This window comes from Abramis brama, assembly GCF_963993115.1.
Source record: "Abramis brama genome assembly, chromosome: 10".
In the NCBI taxonomy this organism is placed as follows: Eukaryota; Metazoa; Chordata; class Actinopteri; order Cypriniformes; family Leuciscidae; genus Abramis; species Abramis brama.
Genome location: NC_139972.1, coordinates 7,029,717 through 7,047,929, shown reverse-complemented (window position 1 = coordinate 7,047,929; position 18,213 = coordinate 7,029,717). Strand labels below are relative to the sequence as shown.

General features: G+C 38.3%; 1 protein-coding gene across 3 annotated transcripts in view; it reads right to left on the bottom strand.

Annotated features, from left to right (window-relative positions):
• LOC311090801 (alpha-2-macroglobulin-like) overlaps positions 1 to 18,213 on the bottom strand; it is a 76,946-nt gene that overhangs the window by 51,233 nt on the left and 7,500 nt on the right. For 2 of the 3 annotated variants that reach the window (XM_084126337.1, XM_084126339.1), the window contains exon 2: positions 5,424 to 5,585. In XM_084126337.1, the coding sequence (XP_083982463.1) occupies positions 5,424 to 5,509 (86 nt within the window). In that variant the 5' untranslated portion in view covers positions 5,510 to 5,585. Of the gene's footprint in view, positions 1 to 5,423; positions 5,588 to 16,936; positions 16,978 to 18,213 lie in introns of those variants that run through there. The other variant, XM_084126338.1, reaches the window with a different exon arrangement.

Below are 18,213 nucleotides of genomic sequence, written 5' to 3'. Positions count from 1 at the left end.
AATCATAATATCCTGAAGGTCATATTTGACCCTTTCTGTCTATACTCTCTCTCTTTCTCTCTCTCTGTGTGTGTGTGTGTGTGTGTGTGTGTGTGTGTGTGTGTGTGTGTCGGTGGTGTAGGATGTGTGTAGGCGTGTATGTGTGTGTGTGAATTTAGCAAGAAAAAGAGCTTGTCACTGCATTGTTTTCTTTCGGTTTGATTCATGCGTATTTTACGCACAGACATGAACCTTTGACACAGCTTCGTGGTTTTTTTTAGCAGTCTATGTTAAGTTAATTGATAATTTCTCACCTACGTAGAGGCACAAACACAGCCATGCAGTCGGTCCTTAGACAATAATAACACCTTGCATCTTGCGGCAACACAAAGATGTAGCTGCGAGGGATCCAAAACAAAGTCTGCCTTGTTTTCTAAAATATAGGCATATTTAGTACTAAGTTTATCAAGCATTTTTTTCTCTTGTATTTTTTTTTTCTCTTATAACTTGGGCCAAAAAATAGATACATGTTATTAATTTTTCCTTGATATTTTTTTTTATTTTGCAGGTTGCATACACCTGCAAGAGGAAGACAAGTCGGTGGCCGATGACGCTCTTCTACAATTTAATTCAATGCCTTTATCCTGTGGGTGGCTGTTGACCCTTCCTGGAACCAGGAGAAAACCTTCAAAAGGAAGCGGTGGAGCTTCCTGGAGGAGCTGGGGAGGATGCTGGTGTATCCCCAGATGGAGAGGAGAGAGCGCCTCCCCCGCACACCAGCCATGGTGCAATCACAGCGGAGAGCAGAAAAAAAAGAGGCAAGTGGGTCTGCAGACACCCATGACAAGAGGAGGAGAGGGTGCAGTTTCTGCACTAACAAAAAAAGAAAAATCTCCACTACCTGCTCAAATGTGGCATTTACATCTGTAAGGAGCATGCATTGCAATTCTGCAGCTCCTGCAAATGAGCTGAACAATGACCCCATTTTGTTTTGAAGTTTTTGATATGTTTATAGAATTTAGAAAAATAAAAATTCATGTTCATGGTGATCTTGTAGTTTTGCTTTCTTTCTAGAGCAAATTTTGATGTGTAGGGAGACAGGCACAGGTTATAGTCACCTAGTAGAAAATGTTTGCAATACTGCAGAGGTTTGCAGTATATCAATTATATGAAAAATGGTACCAACTGGTAGCCTGGCTCCGCCCTCCTACGTACTTCCGCTCAATTTCATTTTCCTTCAGTACTACGTCTGGGACTGCTGTATATTCTTAGGTTTCCAGAAACCAATTTTTTGTAGGACCAATCAGCGAACAGAGGGAGTGGCTGAGAATGATGACGTTGATGTAGTGCGTCAGTTTGAGTTGGAGTAATGGCAGCGGAGAAAGATGTGAGAAAAGCTATTCGGTCCGTTGTTGCAAAACTGCCGAATATACAGAAGTTAAAGCCGGAGCTAGAACAATGTTTGCTAAGTTTTATTGGTGGCCATGATGTTGTGGCCCTCCTCCCGACGGGGTTCGGGAAAAGTTTGATTTTCCAGCTCACTCAGCTAGCACTAGAAGTGCCAGAATTCCATAACTACTAGAACTGCCGCAAGCGGTCATTTTGATCGCCATTCAAAACTCTATATCTTTAAAGGTGCCTTATGTAAAAATTGAGGTAAAAATATCCAAAAAATGAGCTACACGCATCAAAAGAATGAGAAGAAATAAGGGCGATGATGTCATTAAAAAAATGTCAAGTTATAGTGCTGCAGAGATATCAACCTGAATTAGCATTAGCATTACTAGCCACGGCCCGACAGGTGTCGTAATACCAGTTTCGGCCATGGGAGGCGGTATGCCGGCAACATAACCACCAGCCAAACATGCAATACACGAATAACTCGCACGGCTTGTGGGCGTACTTGAACCTGATGTCAATCGTGTGGAAAGTAGCCTACAGCCCCACTACTACATTCAAATAAAATCTGATAAAAAAGGAACAGAACCAGAGTAAACATTGGCACTGCTTTCCATCGCTGGAGACAACTAATGGACATGAAAAAAATGAGGTTTGACTTCGAACTTGCAACATTTCGTTTGGATTGGTAAGTAAGATGCTGTTAGTATTTCGTTAGAAGTTTGTTTTATATGTTTGTGTAGATTTTCGGGAAGTTATAACATAGAAATGTATCGAAGGCTGTTCGATAAACGTATATAACGTTCATAAAATACAGTATTGTAATATAGTACACATAGCACAATCTCTATTGCTCTTTTTTTCTTGCCAACTACGTGACCTATATTATGTAGCTATATTAAATGGCTTTCCTGAGGTAAATCTGACATAATTGTTCTCCAGCTGTGTTATTGACCTCTTCACGCTGATAAAAAACACTGATTGGTCTATTGGTTTATTATGTATGAGGAATACATTTTGGTAAGTTGTAGCCTAACGTTACTGTATCTTTCAGTGTTCGTGATTTTTTTACTATTAGCTAGTAGAGATGATCGGTTCACATGCGCTAGGGATCTGTCGTGTAACATTTACAAGCGCCAAAACGGTATTTATTGTTTGAATTGCGTAATAAAATTGACAGAATCTGAGAGCTGAGATTTTTTTTATATCATAACTAACCTGCTCTGTCTAGTCTGTCGGTCTCCGTGTCCTCTTTGCTTCGCGATTTTTCTGTGCGTGAGAAAATTGATGTGTGGCGTGAGAGCGTGTGAAAAGTGTTTGCGTGTGTCTCACGGTGAATGCGTGAGAGTTGGAAGCTCTGGTTATGTTGGCGCTAGCTTGGTCAACATCAGCGAATGCTGTCTGTCAAATTAATGTAATTCAAACTAACAATAAAAATGTAATATGAACAAAACGAATATGAACATATTCACTGGTAAAGGTGAAGGGGAGTAGCTTGAAGATATTCATACTCTAGAGTAGACCAACTCACTTTCTGGAGGTATACTGCCCCCATCTGGTATGGAATGTGGAGTATGAATTTATTTATTTTTACACAAGGCACCTTTAATGATAAATCCCCAATTGAGAGATTAATGCATTTATTGTATTAGGATGTCTTTAAAAAAACAACAACACCAAACTGTACATTTAAACAAGTTTAATTATAATTTATAAATAAATAATATTCGTAGATTCCCTGAACAAAATGTTTTCATGTTTCCACTGTTTGATCGCGCCCGCCGACACACACACACACACACACACCATATTCCAGCATTGCAGCCTGTTCATTATAGCCATAATAAAATATAATAATAAAATAGTCAACCTAACATATAAAAATTCCACTGCTCTGTTTCTCAGTACTAGTAGGCTACAATTCGTACCATTTTATGCGTGTGAAGAGGATTATTTTTTCCGTCGATATTGGAACGTGAGTGAAGTTCAAAGCCTATGATAAAGAATAGTTTAGCATCCAAATACATCGCAAATGTCTAATTAGAGAGTTACGTGAGCCTAACGCCGCTTACTTTCACTTTTGCTTATAAAGCATTTCATTTTGGCTTTAGTTATTTTTTCATTCTTGTTGTTCTGAATATCATTACATTTAAATGATTTGTTGTTGAATATGTTTAGTGTATTTTTTACCACATTTTATTGTTGTGTATATTGGTATAATAATACCGCGAAATTCAGTGCTGTCAATATGACCGTTTATGGCCGAAATAGGTAAATATGTTCATTTGGTTTTTTTTTGCCTTATGTGTAATTTATATGAAAAACATTTTAAATGAAAATACAGACACTTTTAGGAAAAGTCAGGTACCAGCAGGATTGTATTTATTTTTTCAGCAAAGTTATTGCAGATATAAAATTCAAAACGGTCAAAATGACTGCCATGGCAGTTCTAGTGGTGAATGAGTTAGCTAAGCCGAACGATAGGGATGCAAAGCCGATAGTTGTTGTCGTCTCCCCTCTTGTTGCACTAATGGAGGACCAAGTGAAGGAGGCAGAAAAGTTGTTTCCGTATCGCACAGTAGCCTGGTGATCACTGTACAGCATTTGCGGCAGATCCGAAACGACCGCAGCGGCGTATTGTTAATGATTAGACCCAGCTTCGACAGTTGACTGAATACATCACTGTCCTTAGTGTCAAATATACATTTAGAATTTACAATTGTTCCTTGAAATCTTAAATTCGATGAACAAAACCTGCAGCTCTCGTTGACAGACATCTTATTCTAAACATAATCCTCTGATCATTTGGACTTGTTGTTTCCGGCCGGTTTCGGCGCATGACATACGTCACGACCACACGTTAGCGATTGGCTATGGCAGATCCTGAGTGACTCTGGGCAGATCCAATAGTTTTGAACTTTAACAGAGAACCCGCTTACAAGGAAGTAAACGTTTCTCAATGGAGAGAGGCCAGACTCTCTGTACAAATGAAATGTACGAGAGTCTGGTAGAACCAGGCTAACCAACTGGTGGAAAACAGTAAAAAGTAAATATTTTACCCCAAGGCTTGGTAATGACAGGGTATTTGAATAGAAATTATGATTTTATTATGGCAGTAGGTTCAAAAATTGATATTTTAATGGGTTTAAATAGGATCAAATTTGTCCTTAACACGCTATGTGTGATTTTTTTTTTTTAAATCTGACATAGCACAAAAAATAAAAAATGCACCAAAAATAATGTTGCTGCTAATCTTTGACATATTCAAGACTGTGATAATCCAAAGCCAAGGTTTTTACTTTGCATTTAGTATATGGAAAATAATTACATTTTTGTGTTTTTTCTTCTTATACAAATTGATGGTATCACCACCAAAACTGGAATTTAAAGGGTTAAAATCCTGAAATTAAATAAATATTTGGTAGTTATGATGAGGACTGATGCTGGTTAAAAGATTTAACTCAGTAAAAGTGGAAAATAATAATAATATATAATATTTTAGGCAGTGTTTAATATGTGACCATTTTTGGTCCTTGTGTGATTTTTTTTTTTTAATCTGACATAACAAATCAATGTTGCTGCTAATCATGGACATATACCAGGCTGTGATAATTCCCTCCCAAGAAATCCACCTAGTATGTAGTACACAATTGTTTTAAAAAAATATATTTTTATGTTTTTTCCATCGATAAAAACAGTGGCATCATGTAAACAAATGGCATTTAAGGGGTTACATTTCTGAAAATTAAAAAAATATTTGGTAGTTATTTTCAGGACTGATGTTGGTTAAAATATTTATACTCAGTGAAAGTGGAAAAAAATGATAATATATAATAGTTTTATGGCAGTGTTTAGAGTGGACATTTTTGTCCCTTAATGCACTCAACGTGGTAAAATATATAATAAGGCATAAAGGTTAAACAGTAAACCTCTACTGTGCAACACAGATCAGTTAAATAAATACAGGAGAAATCAAGACATTTCTTACACAATGACCAATGGTATACTAATCATTTTAACCTTAGCAAAAACTGTTAAAAACTTACGGCCCTGATGTTTGTCCATTGACACAGATCAGGAGGAAAGAGAGCAGAAGGAGCCCTTTCCAACAGCAGCCAATATTCAGAGTCATGATGACGAGCGATCATCCACGGTATGAGATGAACTGGACCGTCTCTTTTAAAGGGACTCTCGTGCTAAAGCAGGTCCTTCAAAACATGTGTATTGATCATCTGATTAATGATTCAACCATGTAGGCACTGCAGTTCAAAAACATGTGCTAAATTAGATCTACTAAAGCCTTAAAAAATACATTTGCAACAAATATTAAAAATAGTAGTCTAGCATGCAGTAAAATAGTCAAGTTTTTATTTATTTATACATGTAGCAAAATTCACTTCTGGGGAATAATTAACTCAAATGAAGGGGATATTCATGAGTTTATGAATGCAATTTGCTTATCGTCTTCATAGATTAAATTACCCAAAGAGGGAATATTTGATCAATTGTCAGGGTAATTTTACCAGAATTAATTTCAGTTATCTAAACAATGTATCTGTTCGTCCCGCGAACTGGATGTAAGACTTCTTTATCAAAACTCAATAAAACTCACCCTGTTTATAAACTTAAAAAGGAAGATTAAAATGTCTGGCCATGGAAATTAATCTTTCTTTTGTTTATACAATTTAGGTTACTGTAAAGCTTCGTAGCTTAGATCATACATTTTCAGGGACTTCGAGTTGGTAAGCAATAAAGAAGATTCAGTTCAAGAAGATTACGGGGTTCAATAAAAACAAACTAAGGAATACATAATTACACACGGAATAAATATATGTACAGATTACAGCAGGTAAAACATTACAAGACAACGAAGAACGGATGGAGGGTGAGAGAGAGAGAGAGAGAGAGAGAGAGAGAGAGAGAGAGAGAGAGAGAGCAAATGAAAGTGAAAGAAAATCTCTGTATGGCAGAAATCACAGACGAGTAACCTTAGAAAACCAACAAGAAATCATATCACCCTAAGTAGGGCGAAACAATAAGAGCTAGATACAGCTGGTACTTGCAAACTGGTTCTATGTGTTGCTGGAGGAGTGCGTGTGACGGTCCTTCGTAGCGGGGCGGCCTCTCTCGTTCTTCCGGGGGCGAGCAGAGTCGCGGGGAATTCAAAGGTCCATCGAAAGTGAAGTTACCAGAATTCGGACTCCGTTCATTTCGCCCGCAGGTAGAAATGAACAAAAACGAATACGAAAAGCAAAGAAAAGACTTAAGGAAAAGAAACGAAACACGGAGATAACTCCCGAAGGAGTTATTCAGGAGACCTCTCTCTGGCGAAGTGCCCAGATTAAGAGTTTGTCCCTGTCTTTATGGACAAGGAAAGTCACACCTGTCTTACATGAATGAACCAATCACTTGTGAGAAACTGAGGCGGGAAAAAGCTTTCTTTGTCTGATCAGTGCCGCCCCCCCGGCCTGATTTACGGTGATGACAAAATGGAACATTTATACTCAGAAAGATGGTACTTTTGAAATGAGGCCTCCTTTTGTAATTTGTCATCGAGATTCGACATGGTCGGGTTTCTACGATTACAAAGACACCTGTTGGATTACAATTTTATTAAATGTTTAATTTAGTTTGCAACAGTAAAAGTTGAGTATATTGAAGTTAGCATTTTAAGGTTAGGTTAGGATAATGGTATCAACAGTTCCTGCCAGTCCTGTTTTCTCTATTGTGTTTTAAATGAGTCTTTGATGGCTCTAGCCAGTAGCTCCAAGACGCAGCTTTTGTCCTCAATGGCTCTGGGATGGCCCGTGGAACCAGAGTTCCTGGCCAGTATCAGCATTTGAATAGGTATGCTGATTAAATTGATACTGGTAACACGCTGGGGTCTGGGGCGGGTTCCTTAACCTGTATACCTAATTTGCATGCTTTGTTCAACCTCAATGTAAATCCCTCCCCCTAAATGTCTATAAATTTGCAAGGCAACTGCATTGAGTTAGTCTTGATGATGATGATGAACTACAGACTACTTGGAAGAATAAACCTCTTCTGCTTATAAGATCCATCTCAAGTCTCCTGGTTTTGCTGAAAAAGTTTACAACAGATGGTGCTGTGACCCGGATGGAGAAACTGAAACTCAACAAAGAATGAACTTTCCAGACGAAACCTTGAAACTTCAAGAAACAAAGAACGAACTTTTCAAGATCTGAATCTTGAAACTTCAAGCTCAACAAAGAATAAAGATTGCCAGACTGAATCTTTCCAGCTTCCTCCAGGTTGAAAACTTCAAGCTCAAACAAAGATCTGCTTTCCAGACTGCATCTTTTGGAATCCAGAGCGAAACTTCCAGCTAGGGCTGCACGATTCTTGCTAAAATGTGAATCACGATTTTTCTCCATGGGAATTGAGATCACGATTCTCTTACACGATTTTTTCAACCAAAATGTATTGCACTCAAGTACAAAAAAACAAAAAAAAAAAACAACAAAAAAACAAAGGACATTCAGTATAATAAAGTGCAGGAGTAACAAAAATTGTCTCTTTTCTTTATTTTAGACCCCTTAAAGTGAATAATTTTAAAGCTTTATGTTGTTGAACATAAGAGAACATTAACATATAATAGCCTAAATAAAAATAACTAAATAGAACCTGTGCTTTTTGCTCCAATTGGCACAGAATGTACATAGTACTTACATCTACTGTGTTTATGGGAATACTCGACTTGTCGTTTTGAAATATTTCTGTGTTTATTTGGCCGTTTAGACGCGCAACCGGAGACAAACTGCTTGTCCGTGTTGCGCTCGGAGCGCGTGCACAGCATCCTGTCAGTATCAGTTCTCTTTCGCGACTTATCGCGCTTTTAATATTTATTTTCGATATAAAGCACATTCTGCTCTTTTCTTTCTCTTTCATCCATGATTTGTTATTAATAACTTTAAACAGAATCATCAACTGAAATCTGCGCGGATTATCAAAAATACGACACATTTATAGGACATAAAATTGTCTCTGCGCAAAAGTAAAAGGAGTAAGTGAAAGTAAAAGGACAGCAAAGCACCCGTTTCAATAAAAGGATATATTAAAGTTTATATAGCCTACTTTTACATTTTCGCTGCTGTTCTGAAAAATGGTTTTCGCCATCACCTTAAACAAGCTGCAGCTGCTTGAATCCAGTGCAGGAGCTGTAACTATTAGATTACCACAGAAACGTAAGCGGTTAGTTGATTGCTGTGGTGACTCGTGACACTCGCGAACAGCACTGAACACGCACTTTTGCCGGTACAACTTGAATATTATTATTATCATACACTTTTCATTAACTTCGGTAGGCTGTACAACAAGGGAATTGTAATTGGCTGCTTTTTCTGCTGAGATCTGAATGCAGGGAAATACATGGAAGTGAATCGCCATCATTAAGAAATGAGATCGCATTATGTTTGAATCGAGATCGTGATTTTTTTTCGATTAATCGTGCAGCCCTACTTCCAGCTGAACAAAGATTTCCAGGCTGAATCTTCCTTTACAACCAAGGGTTGGTGAGTTTCACTCCATTCAAAGAACCGTTGCAAACCAGTACAAAGTTGTTTATCCTCTGCGCCGTCGGAGAAGAGTTAACAAACAGCTGCAGGGTTTGGTTAACTAAGTTATCCTCTAAAAAAAATGTGTCTTTTAGAGATGAAATTTATCCTCTGTTTTCAGGCAGGAAGATTAACATTACATGTTAATATTGTTTATCCTCTGCTTTGCCAGGGAAGTGTTTCATCCTCTTGCTAGAGAAGGTTTTATCCTTTGTAAAGTTAGGTAAGATTTAGCATCAAGAGCTAATATTGTGTATCCTTTGCTTTAGGCAGAGAAGAATTAGCTTTACGTGCTAGTTATTTCTGTTGATCCTCTGTTCTTGTCGGCAGGGAAGTTAAGTGTTAAGTGTTTGTAATTTGGAAAGTTTACAAGTGTACCCTCTGTTGAAGAGAGAAGTTTTAGTGTTTTGTGATTGTGAAGTAACAAAGGAAGTCACAAAATGGTTAGAAGGAATGCTAGACTGATCCCCACAAATGAGAAAACTGGATTAGCTATCCCTTTATGGACAGACAATGAGTTTAAGTCTTTGTTAGGAGAAGGCATGGACTCAATCGTGACTGAGAAAGTCAGATTGAATTTACCAAATAAATTTGGTATTGATGCAGACAAACTATGGTCAATTGAAGATTGCAAGAAAGTGTTGGGTGCATGTATCAGGAAGAAAAATGTGAAAGGCATTATCTGTTGTCACAGAGAATTTAGCTTATCCATTGCACAAGAACAGGCTCAGAGTACTGCTAAGTTAAAAGATCAGAACAAACAATTGCAGACTCACGTGTCCTGTCTTAAGACAAAGGTGAGCCATAACAAAGCCTCAACCAAATGTGATTTAGAAGACCAACAGTCAGATGAAAGCTATCCTGATTTACAGTCTTTTGATAGAATAGAGGACAATGTCAATGCAGATGTAAATGCAGTTAATGTGTGCGGAGCTAGACAAAAGCCTCAGGGAAAAGGTGTTGACACAGTTCCATTTGCAACCCCCATACTGCAGGTACAAGCAGTCAAAACATCTTTAGGTCCTAAATAGGGATGTCAACGATACATTTAATCGATACAACTTATCGATCATCGATTAAGCTGGTCTTCATGCGCGTGCGTGCTGCTCAACCGCGAAACATGTAAAGCGAGCGCGCCGGAGTTATGTTTGGGACCATTTTACACCTTCATCATGACTATAAGTTTGCGTGTGCATTCGCAGCCTTTTGTTTTGTGCAAATGTAAGTTGTAATACTGTTTATTTTGTGTATGTCTATCTATATCTGATTTAGCTCACATTGGATGCATTTGGTTAAGAATTTAACTCTGTAGTAAAGCATCAGCTTCAGCGCGCGCAGCTCAAACGGCAGTGCACGACTAATAATGTCTATTGGGACTGTAATATTACATAACATTATAAAGAGAACAATATTGTAATAAAACATTGTGAATTATTTGGGTTTAGTTGCCGTGTGGCGTTGCTCCAGGAAGAGCGCGTCCACAACATGAGTAGTTCTGAATGAATGGCACGTAACTTAGTTCAAGTTCACTTGTGCATGAATTTGCGTCATTTTCTGCAGATATAATTTGTAATATTATGTTTATTTTGAATATATCTGATTAATCTCATATAGGATGCGTTTCTTTCAGATAAATAATGTGCTAGCAAAGTGCTCCAGTTTAACGGTAGCAGATTCATTCAGCGCGTGCAGTTGTTCCAGGAAGAGCGCGTCCACAACTGTCACACATTCTAAGCGCATACGAGGCGTTGGTGACACGTTGTATTAGTAGTTATATTTGATTATTAAATAATTAATTTAATTATCAATCACATCTAAACATTTTACAATCCTACTAGCCCTTTATTTATATTTAAAACCATTCTCATTGATTTGGTGAGGATCATAGCGTTTTGAGCAGCATTTGCAGACCCTGTCATGCTGTTGGCCATAGCCACTGCAGTAGACGCATATCGCAGTATTACGGCTAACGATTAATCGATTAATTGATCGTTAATTTAAATGACGATTGATTATGAGAATTTGTGAAAATTGACATCCCTAGTCCTAAAGATATTGAGAGAATTGCTGAAAGTTTGCCATCAGTGGAAAGAAATTTTTCTGAGTGTAGGAGAGAGTTGTCCAAAAAGATGCGGCTCAATGATATGTCTCTAGCTGAAATCACCCAGCTAATATCACAGATCTTGACTGAGTCGGAATTCAATGATTTTGAAAGTGCTGTAAGCAATTCTGAACTGCAACAGGCCAGTAAAGGCGATTTGAGAGAAGGTGTTTTGAAAATCCTAAAGCATATCTTAGGACCCAGAATCGATTGGTCGAAAATTACCAATTGTGTACAGAAGAAGGGTGAAACTGTTTGTGAGTACACAGAACGATTCTGTCAGTCAGCTGCAGCGTACAGTGGAATTGCAGACACTCCAGAGAAGGTGTTAGGTGATAATGGCCCTTTGGTTCGCACATGGTTTCATTGTCTTTTGCCAGAACACAGAAAGGCGTTGCCTTACTTAAACATCACATGGTGTACGAGAACCCTGCAAAACAACTTGGACAGGTTAGCTACTTGGGAAAGAGACTCTGATGTCAAGGCAAGAGTAAAAATTGCAGCAGCATCCTTTAAGGTCAATTCAGAGAAACAGAAACGCAAATGTCCTAAGAGAGAGGGCAGCTGTAATTACTGTGGTAAACCTGGCCATTGGATGAATGAGTGTAGGAAAAGCAAAAAGAACTTTAAGAAGTGGAAGAAGTAAATAGAAGTAAATAAGGTTACTCAGCTTCTGCTTAGCCTGCTTGATACTCTGAAGCAACCCCTCCCCTCCTCGTTAAACTCGTGGGGCAACTTGATACGGTGTTAACCATTTAGGCTGTGATTGCTTAATTTCCCCAGTAACTCACAACAAAGATGAAAGACTTATTTTTGTTTAATAGAACAAAAGGAAAGTGACTGTCTCAGCCTTTCTTTGGGAGATATTAAGTAAGACTCACAGCCTTAAATGTTATACCACAGAATATTCCAGTCAGACACCTCTGTTATGATGCCTATTAGGACTGATGTTTCACTGGAGAATGGAAATGTGCCAATTTTCTCACACACTGTACAGTTGTTTTCCCCCTTCTACAGGGACAGGATAGGACACACGGACAAGTGAGGTGCCCTGGGAAGAACTGAACGCAACAGGCGTTCGGGGGTGAACCCAGGGTGAAGACACTACCTCATAGGCCTTTCCCCATTTAGTCCATCCTTACCTCACTGGTCCATAGGTGTCGAATCAATTAAGATTAGGAAAAGAAAAAACACTATACGATCACAATGTTTTAGGGATGGGACGGTATGAAAATTTAATATCACGATTATAGTGACCAAAATTATCGCGATTATCAATATTATCACGGTTTTGTTAAAACGAGATGAAAGTGTTCAAAAAGAGTTGATGCTCACACTTAAGACATTTCAACAAGTTTTATATTTGAAAATCAACAAACAACAAATAAAACAAGCAGCTCTATGCACTTTTTAAAGCATTTCCTTCCTTGTAATGACGGTCGTCAATAGCAACGCATTATAACACCGCGCACATCCATTGTAATGGCCACGTTAAGTAGTGTTCATGACATGAATGTGGATGTGCCTTTAAGATAACTTCTTCTATGGCGTACGTTATTGTATGCATGCTGTTTTTATGTGAGCGCGCACGCACAGTGAGAGTGAGATTGATCACGCAAAGAGGAAGATGAGCGCTCTACTGCTGACCGTTGTTTTATGCGTTTACTTCCACTTTGATTTGTCGCGTGTTTTAGAGTGTTTTCTTTTCCCTTTTAACATTCGCTCTTCGACATGTATGAAGAGTGTGCTTAACTGAGAGAAAACATCTATAAAAGTCTCGTGGAACTACCAGTTCATTTGCACTGTCATGTATTCTTCATCTGGGCAGACTTCAAACTCTCTGACAGACGTTACACCATGATCACAATGGACGCGCTCTCTCGTTTCATTCAAATAACGTTACAACTTGCCGTCTTGCGTCTCCGTTTGTAATTGTATTGAAAATTAAATCAGAGTTGATTTATTGTTTACAGAGTTTGATAATATTGTTGTGATCATCTTGTCTGAACGATTGTTTTGTACGCTGTACAAAATGGATTTATAAACAGGTAAGATTTAAAACATTAATCTCAATTCAATGTCCCCGTAATTATGTGGTAAAAATCGGTGTAATAAGTGTATAATGAATATAAATTATTATCCCTTAAATGTCACTCTTAATAGTCTTGTTCGTTCGTCTTTGGCTAAGCCACTTGCTGCAAACTTTTCTTTGTGGAAGCTTCATGTTTACTTCAAGTGATTGATATAAAATAATTCAACTTAAAACAACATTTTATGCCCAATTATTTCCCAGACGTAGTTTTGGTATTGAGGTCAAAGTTAACTTGCCTTGCGTTCGCTATACAACAGTCGGTGATGGTCACACAAGACGACTCGGCAGATCTGAAGTTTCCCCCTATTATTGCAGCGACTTTTTCTTGTGCATGTTCTGCTGACAGGGTGACCATCCTCGATTAAGTTTCCCTCAGGACTTTTGTTAAAGCCAAAATATGACCACACCTCAGAATTGGTTCTTTTAAAAGGCTGAAAAATCTCCCGAGCACGGTCTGCCTTCCGCAATTCCTTCTTGAATAAAAAAAAAACATTGCGCGCCGCGCCTGCATCAGACTGTTGCTGGCTGAACAGGATCTAAAATCGCGATAATCAAACACGGTTTTAATGATAATTAAATTTTAAACGATATTACTAACCGTCAGTACATTTTATCGTGGTTTATCGTGAAACCGGTAATTGTCCCATCCCTACAATGTTTACTGTAATATAGTTATATGTAAAAACTATATGGTCACCTGAAGTTTTACTTTGATAAGAGTTATACGTAAAACCACTATACGATCAAATGACTTGTGGAAGAATGAAGTCTATGCATGAATACTGCTGGTCTGCCGTTTCTTTGTTTTCTTGTGTTACAGGTATGTGTTGATGTCTTTGCAAGCGGAAACCTGGTGTAAAGCATCACCTCAGATATCCACGAACAAGCCTCATGAGGGACAAGTCATCAGAGCGACTCTACGTGGGAAATGGACTCTACAGGAAACAGACTTCACAGCTATTCAGGCGCCATGGACTTTCCAGACTTCCACTCTTATGTTACATGGTTTTCTGTGTAATCATGTAGTTTTTATGACATTTTACACCCTGCGTCGCAGGTGTCAACAGTTATGGTTTCGAGAAGAACTATGACACTCATGTAAATCAAGGACACAACACAGAATAAGTTATACGTGCCTGTAACTTACACAAGTTACAAGAATTAACTTTTAAGTGTATAAATTTGTATATTATGTGAGAGTTATTAGAACTCTCAAAGGGGGAAATGTTGGATTACAATTTTATTAAATGTTTAATTTAGTTTGCAACAGTAAAAGTTGAGTATATTGAAGTTAGCATTTTAAGGTTAGGTTAGGATAATGGTATCAACAGTTCCTGCCAGTCCTGTTTTCTCTATTGTGTTTTAAATGAGTCTTTGATGGCTCTAGCCAGTAGCTCCAAGACGCAGCTTTTGTCCTCAATGGCTCTGGGATGGCCCGTGGAACCAGAGTTCCTGGCCAGTATCAGCATTTGAATAGGTATGCTGATTAAATTGATACTGGTAACACGCTGTGGTCTGGGGCGGGTTCCTTAACCTGTATACCTAATTTGCATGCTTTGTTCAACCTCAATGTAAATCCCTCCCCCTAAATGTCTATAAATTTGCAAGGCAACTGCATTGAGTTAGTCTTGATGATGATGATGAACTACAGACTACTTGGAAGAATAAACCTCTTCTGCTTATAAGATCCATCTCAAGTCTCCTGGTTTTGCTGAAAAAGTTTACAACACACCATAAACTATACTCTTGCAAGTCAGTAATACAGAGATACAGGATTGTTCTTCATTACAAGCATATCAAGTTTGATTTACACACAATAAACGTTATAGCTATTCCAATATGACAGGTGAAGACATCTAAAGACTAAAAGAGGAACATTTAATACATTTATAGGTAATTTTATCTAAAGTGTCCATGGACATCTAAAATGCACGTGTGTTGGTGTGTGTGTGTTTGTGTGGAATGTCACGCCGCGGTGGCTCCCCCCTCCCGGGGGAAGAGGGTGTCTCTGGACTCGCTCTCAGGGTGCCATAAACGTCATTGCTCCACGGGAGGTTCCAGACCTAGCGGCGCCTACCGCTGTGAATTACCCATGATGGGTCGTAACACAAAAGTTCTTGTTTACTTGAAATTGAGTCCGGAATGACAGAGGTGTTAGGGAGTCAGGATTCGTTAATTCAGAACAGCTGGCTAAAGACCATCCACCCATTACTGTTACATACAGCATTTTTTACAATACAGTTTGTTTCAAAGCAGCTTTACAGTGATAACAGGAAAATAATGCAACAATGTTTGTTTCGGCTATACAGCAGTTTTAGAAGAAAATAGCGTCACAGTCCAGTTTAAGTAAGTTCAGTGATGGTTCATTTTTGTTGTAAAAAAGTTATTAATTTAGGTAATTTATCCGATGGCAAACCGATGGACGAGTCTGGGTTTGGCGGTTGCCTGGAGAACGGTACTTGCCTGACTGCATTGTTTCAAGTCTAAAGTTTGGAGGAGGGGGGATAATGGTGTGGGGTTGTTTTTCAGGGGTTGGGATTGGCCGCTTAGTTCCAGTGAAATGAACTCTTAATGCTTCAGCATACCAAGATATTTTGGACAATTTCATGCTCCCAACTTTGTGGGAACAGTTTGGGAATGGCCCCTTCCGGTTCCTGACTGCGCACCAGTGCACAAAGCAAGGTCCATAAAGACATGGATGAGTTTAGTGTGGAGGAACATGACTGGCCTGCACAGAGTCCTGACCTCATCCCGCTTGAACACCTTTGGGATGAATTAGAGCAGAGACTGCGAGCCAGGCTTTCTCGTCCAACATCAGTGCCTGACCTCACAAATGCGCTTCTAGAAGAATGGTCAAAAATTCCCATAAACACACTCCTAAACCTTGTGGAAAGCCTTCCCAGAAGAGTTGAAGCTGCAAAGGGTGGGCCAACTCCATATTAAGAATGGGAGATCATTAAAGTTCACGTGCATGTAAAGGCAGACGTCCCAAAACTTTTGGCAATATAGTGTATCTTCTGCACAAACTACACACAGAAAAAAACAGGCACCTGACCTGTGTCCTGAAACCAATCAACACTGAAATCAAGGGTCAACAATACCCTAACACCCACTCAGTGAGAGTGAAAGAGTTACAGTAAATGTTTGTTTATATTTGCAAATCCCTCGACCCCTTCCTAATATGGTGTCTGAAAATATTGTATCATTAAAATAAGTAAAGTAAATATTTTTGATGAGCAATTAAACAATACATATATTTACTTGAGATCCTACACCAGGGTTCACCAATCTCGGTCCTGGAGGGCCGCTGTCCCTGCAGAGTTTAGCTCCAACCAGCTCCAACACACCTGTTTGAAAGTTTCTAGTATGCCTAGTGAGACCTTGATTAGCTGGTTCAGGTGTGTTTAATTGGGGTTGGAGCTAAACTCTGCAGGACAGCGGCCCTCCAGGACCGAGATTGGTGAACCCTGTCCTACACCATGATGAAGATTTACCATGTTTGTTTTTCTGCCTGTTGTTTGTAACATTGTAGACTACCCGATATATTATTGTGAGTTCTTTTGGTTTTTAAGAATAATAGTATGTCTTGTACTCGGCTGTGATGGGATGAGTGAAGTTTCTGACTTCACAATGACTTTGGTTAAAGTGATTTGTCATTGATATTTGTTTGTTTTTCAAAAATGAATAATTAATAATGAATTCAATTAATAATGACAATTAATGAGGATGTTACTCGCATCAGGGCTGGGAAGCCTGAATGGGTGAGGTGAATTAACCACTTCTGCCGGCTCTGTAGAATGATAAATGAAACGCTGTGAGACAGGAGTACTGGCTGTAAGCTCCGGCAAAGTTTAATTAACTCTCTCGTTTTTCTTAGCTCTCAATGTATTCACAACATTAACATATGTAACTTTACAGAACAACAATTACTTGTTTCTCTGTAACACAACACATTCCATTACAGAAAATAACTTTTCAATAAAGGCTTTTCCAAAATTACTTTTGTCTATACTTGACTTGTTCTGCAACACATTATATTCAATCACAATACATTGACCTGCTACTGTTTTCACATGTTTTCACATCATCATTAACAGTAATTCCATTTTAACACTGTCACATAAATGAATCTCGCATTTGGCTTCACACTAACCTCATGTTTTACATGCAAGCCGCCATTTTGGCTCCAGTTCACACATACATGCACTGCCGTTTTTGGACTGCGGTCAAGCCAGCCGCCACCCCGAAGTGTACTGTCAAACTAGCCGCCGCTATATTTCGCTGTTCGCGCACAAACTAGCTATTACAGTAAGACCGTCAGGCCGTCATCTGGATTGAAAACAATTGATCTTCCGGCGAAGGCTATTTCACATTAATTTATTCTTTCTTTCTGTCTGTCTGTCTGTCTGTCTGTCTGTCTGTCTGTCTATCTATCTATCTATCTATCTATCTATCTATCTATCTATCTATCTATATAATTATCTATCTATTTATAACTATCTATCTATCTATCTCTATAATTATCTATCTACCTATCTATCTATCTCTATAATTATCTATCTATTTATAATTATCTATCTATCTATCTCTATAATTATCTATTTATAACTATCTATCTATCTCTATAATTATCTATTTCTATCTATCTATCTATCTATCTATTTCTATAATTATCTATCTATTTATAATTACCACTATAATTTTATATCTATCCATCCATCCATCCATCCATACTAAAATAATAATATACTGTTGTGTCTATACATTAAGAAAATCATATTTAAAAAAATCCTAGTTTACACAGAGTACACCTTCTCACCGAGTCACCTGCACAGTTTCAGGACATTCTGATGTTGTATTACAAAATAAGAGCCCTCCAAAATTCATAAATACGCTGTTTTGGCTTTACATTCAGAAAATCATTAAAAAAAAATCCTAGTTTACACAGCCCAATTTCACCTCAGATCGTCCGTTAATGAGAATATCACCTGAAAATCCGAAAACATCAACTATTTTCATTCAAGCAGCTGATTTCTGTAAATGAATGTAAAACTGAATGCATATTGCAG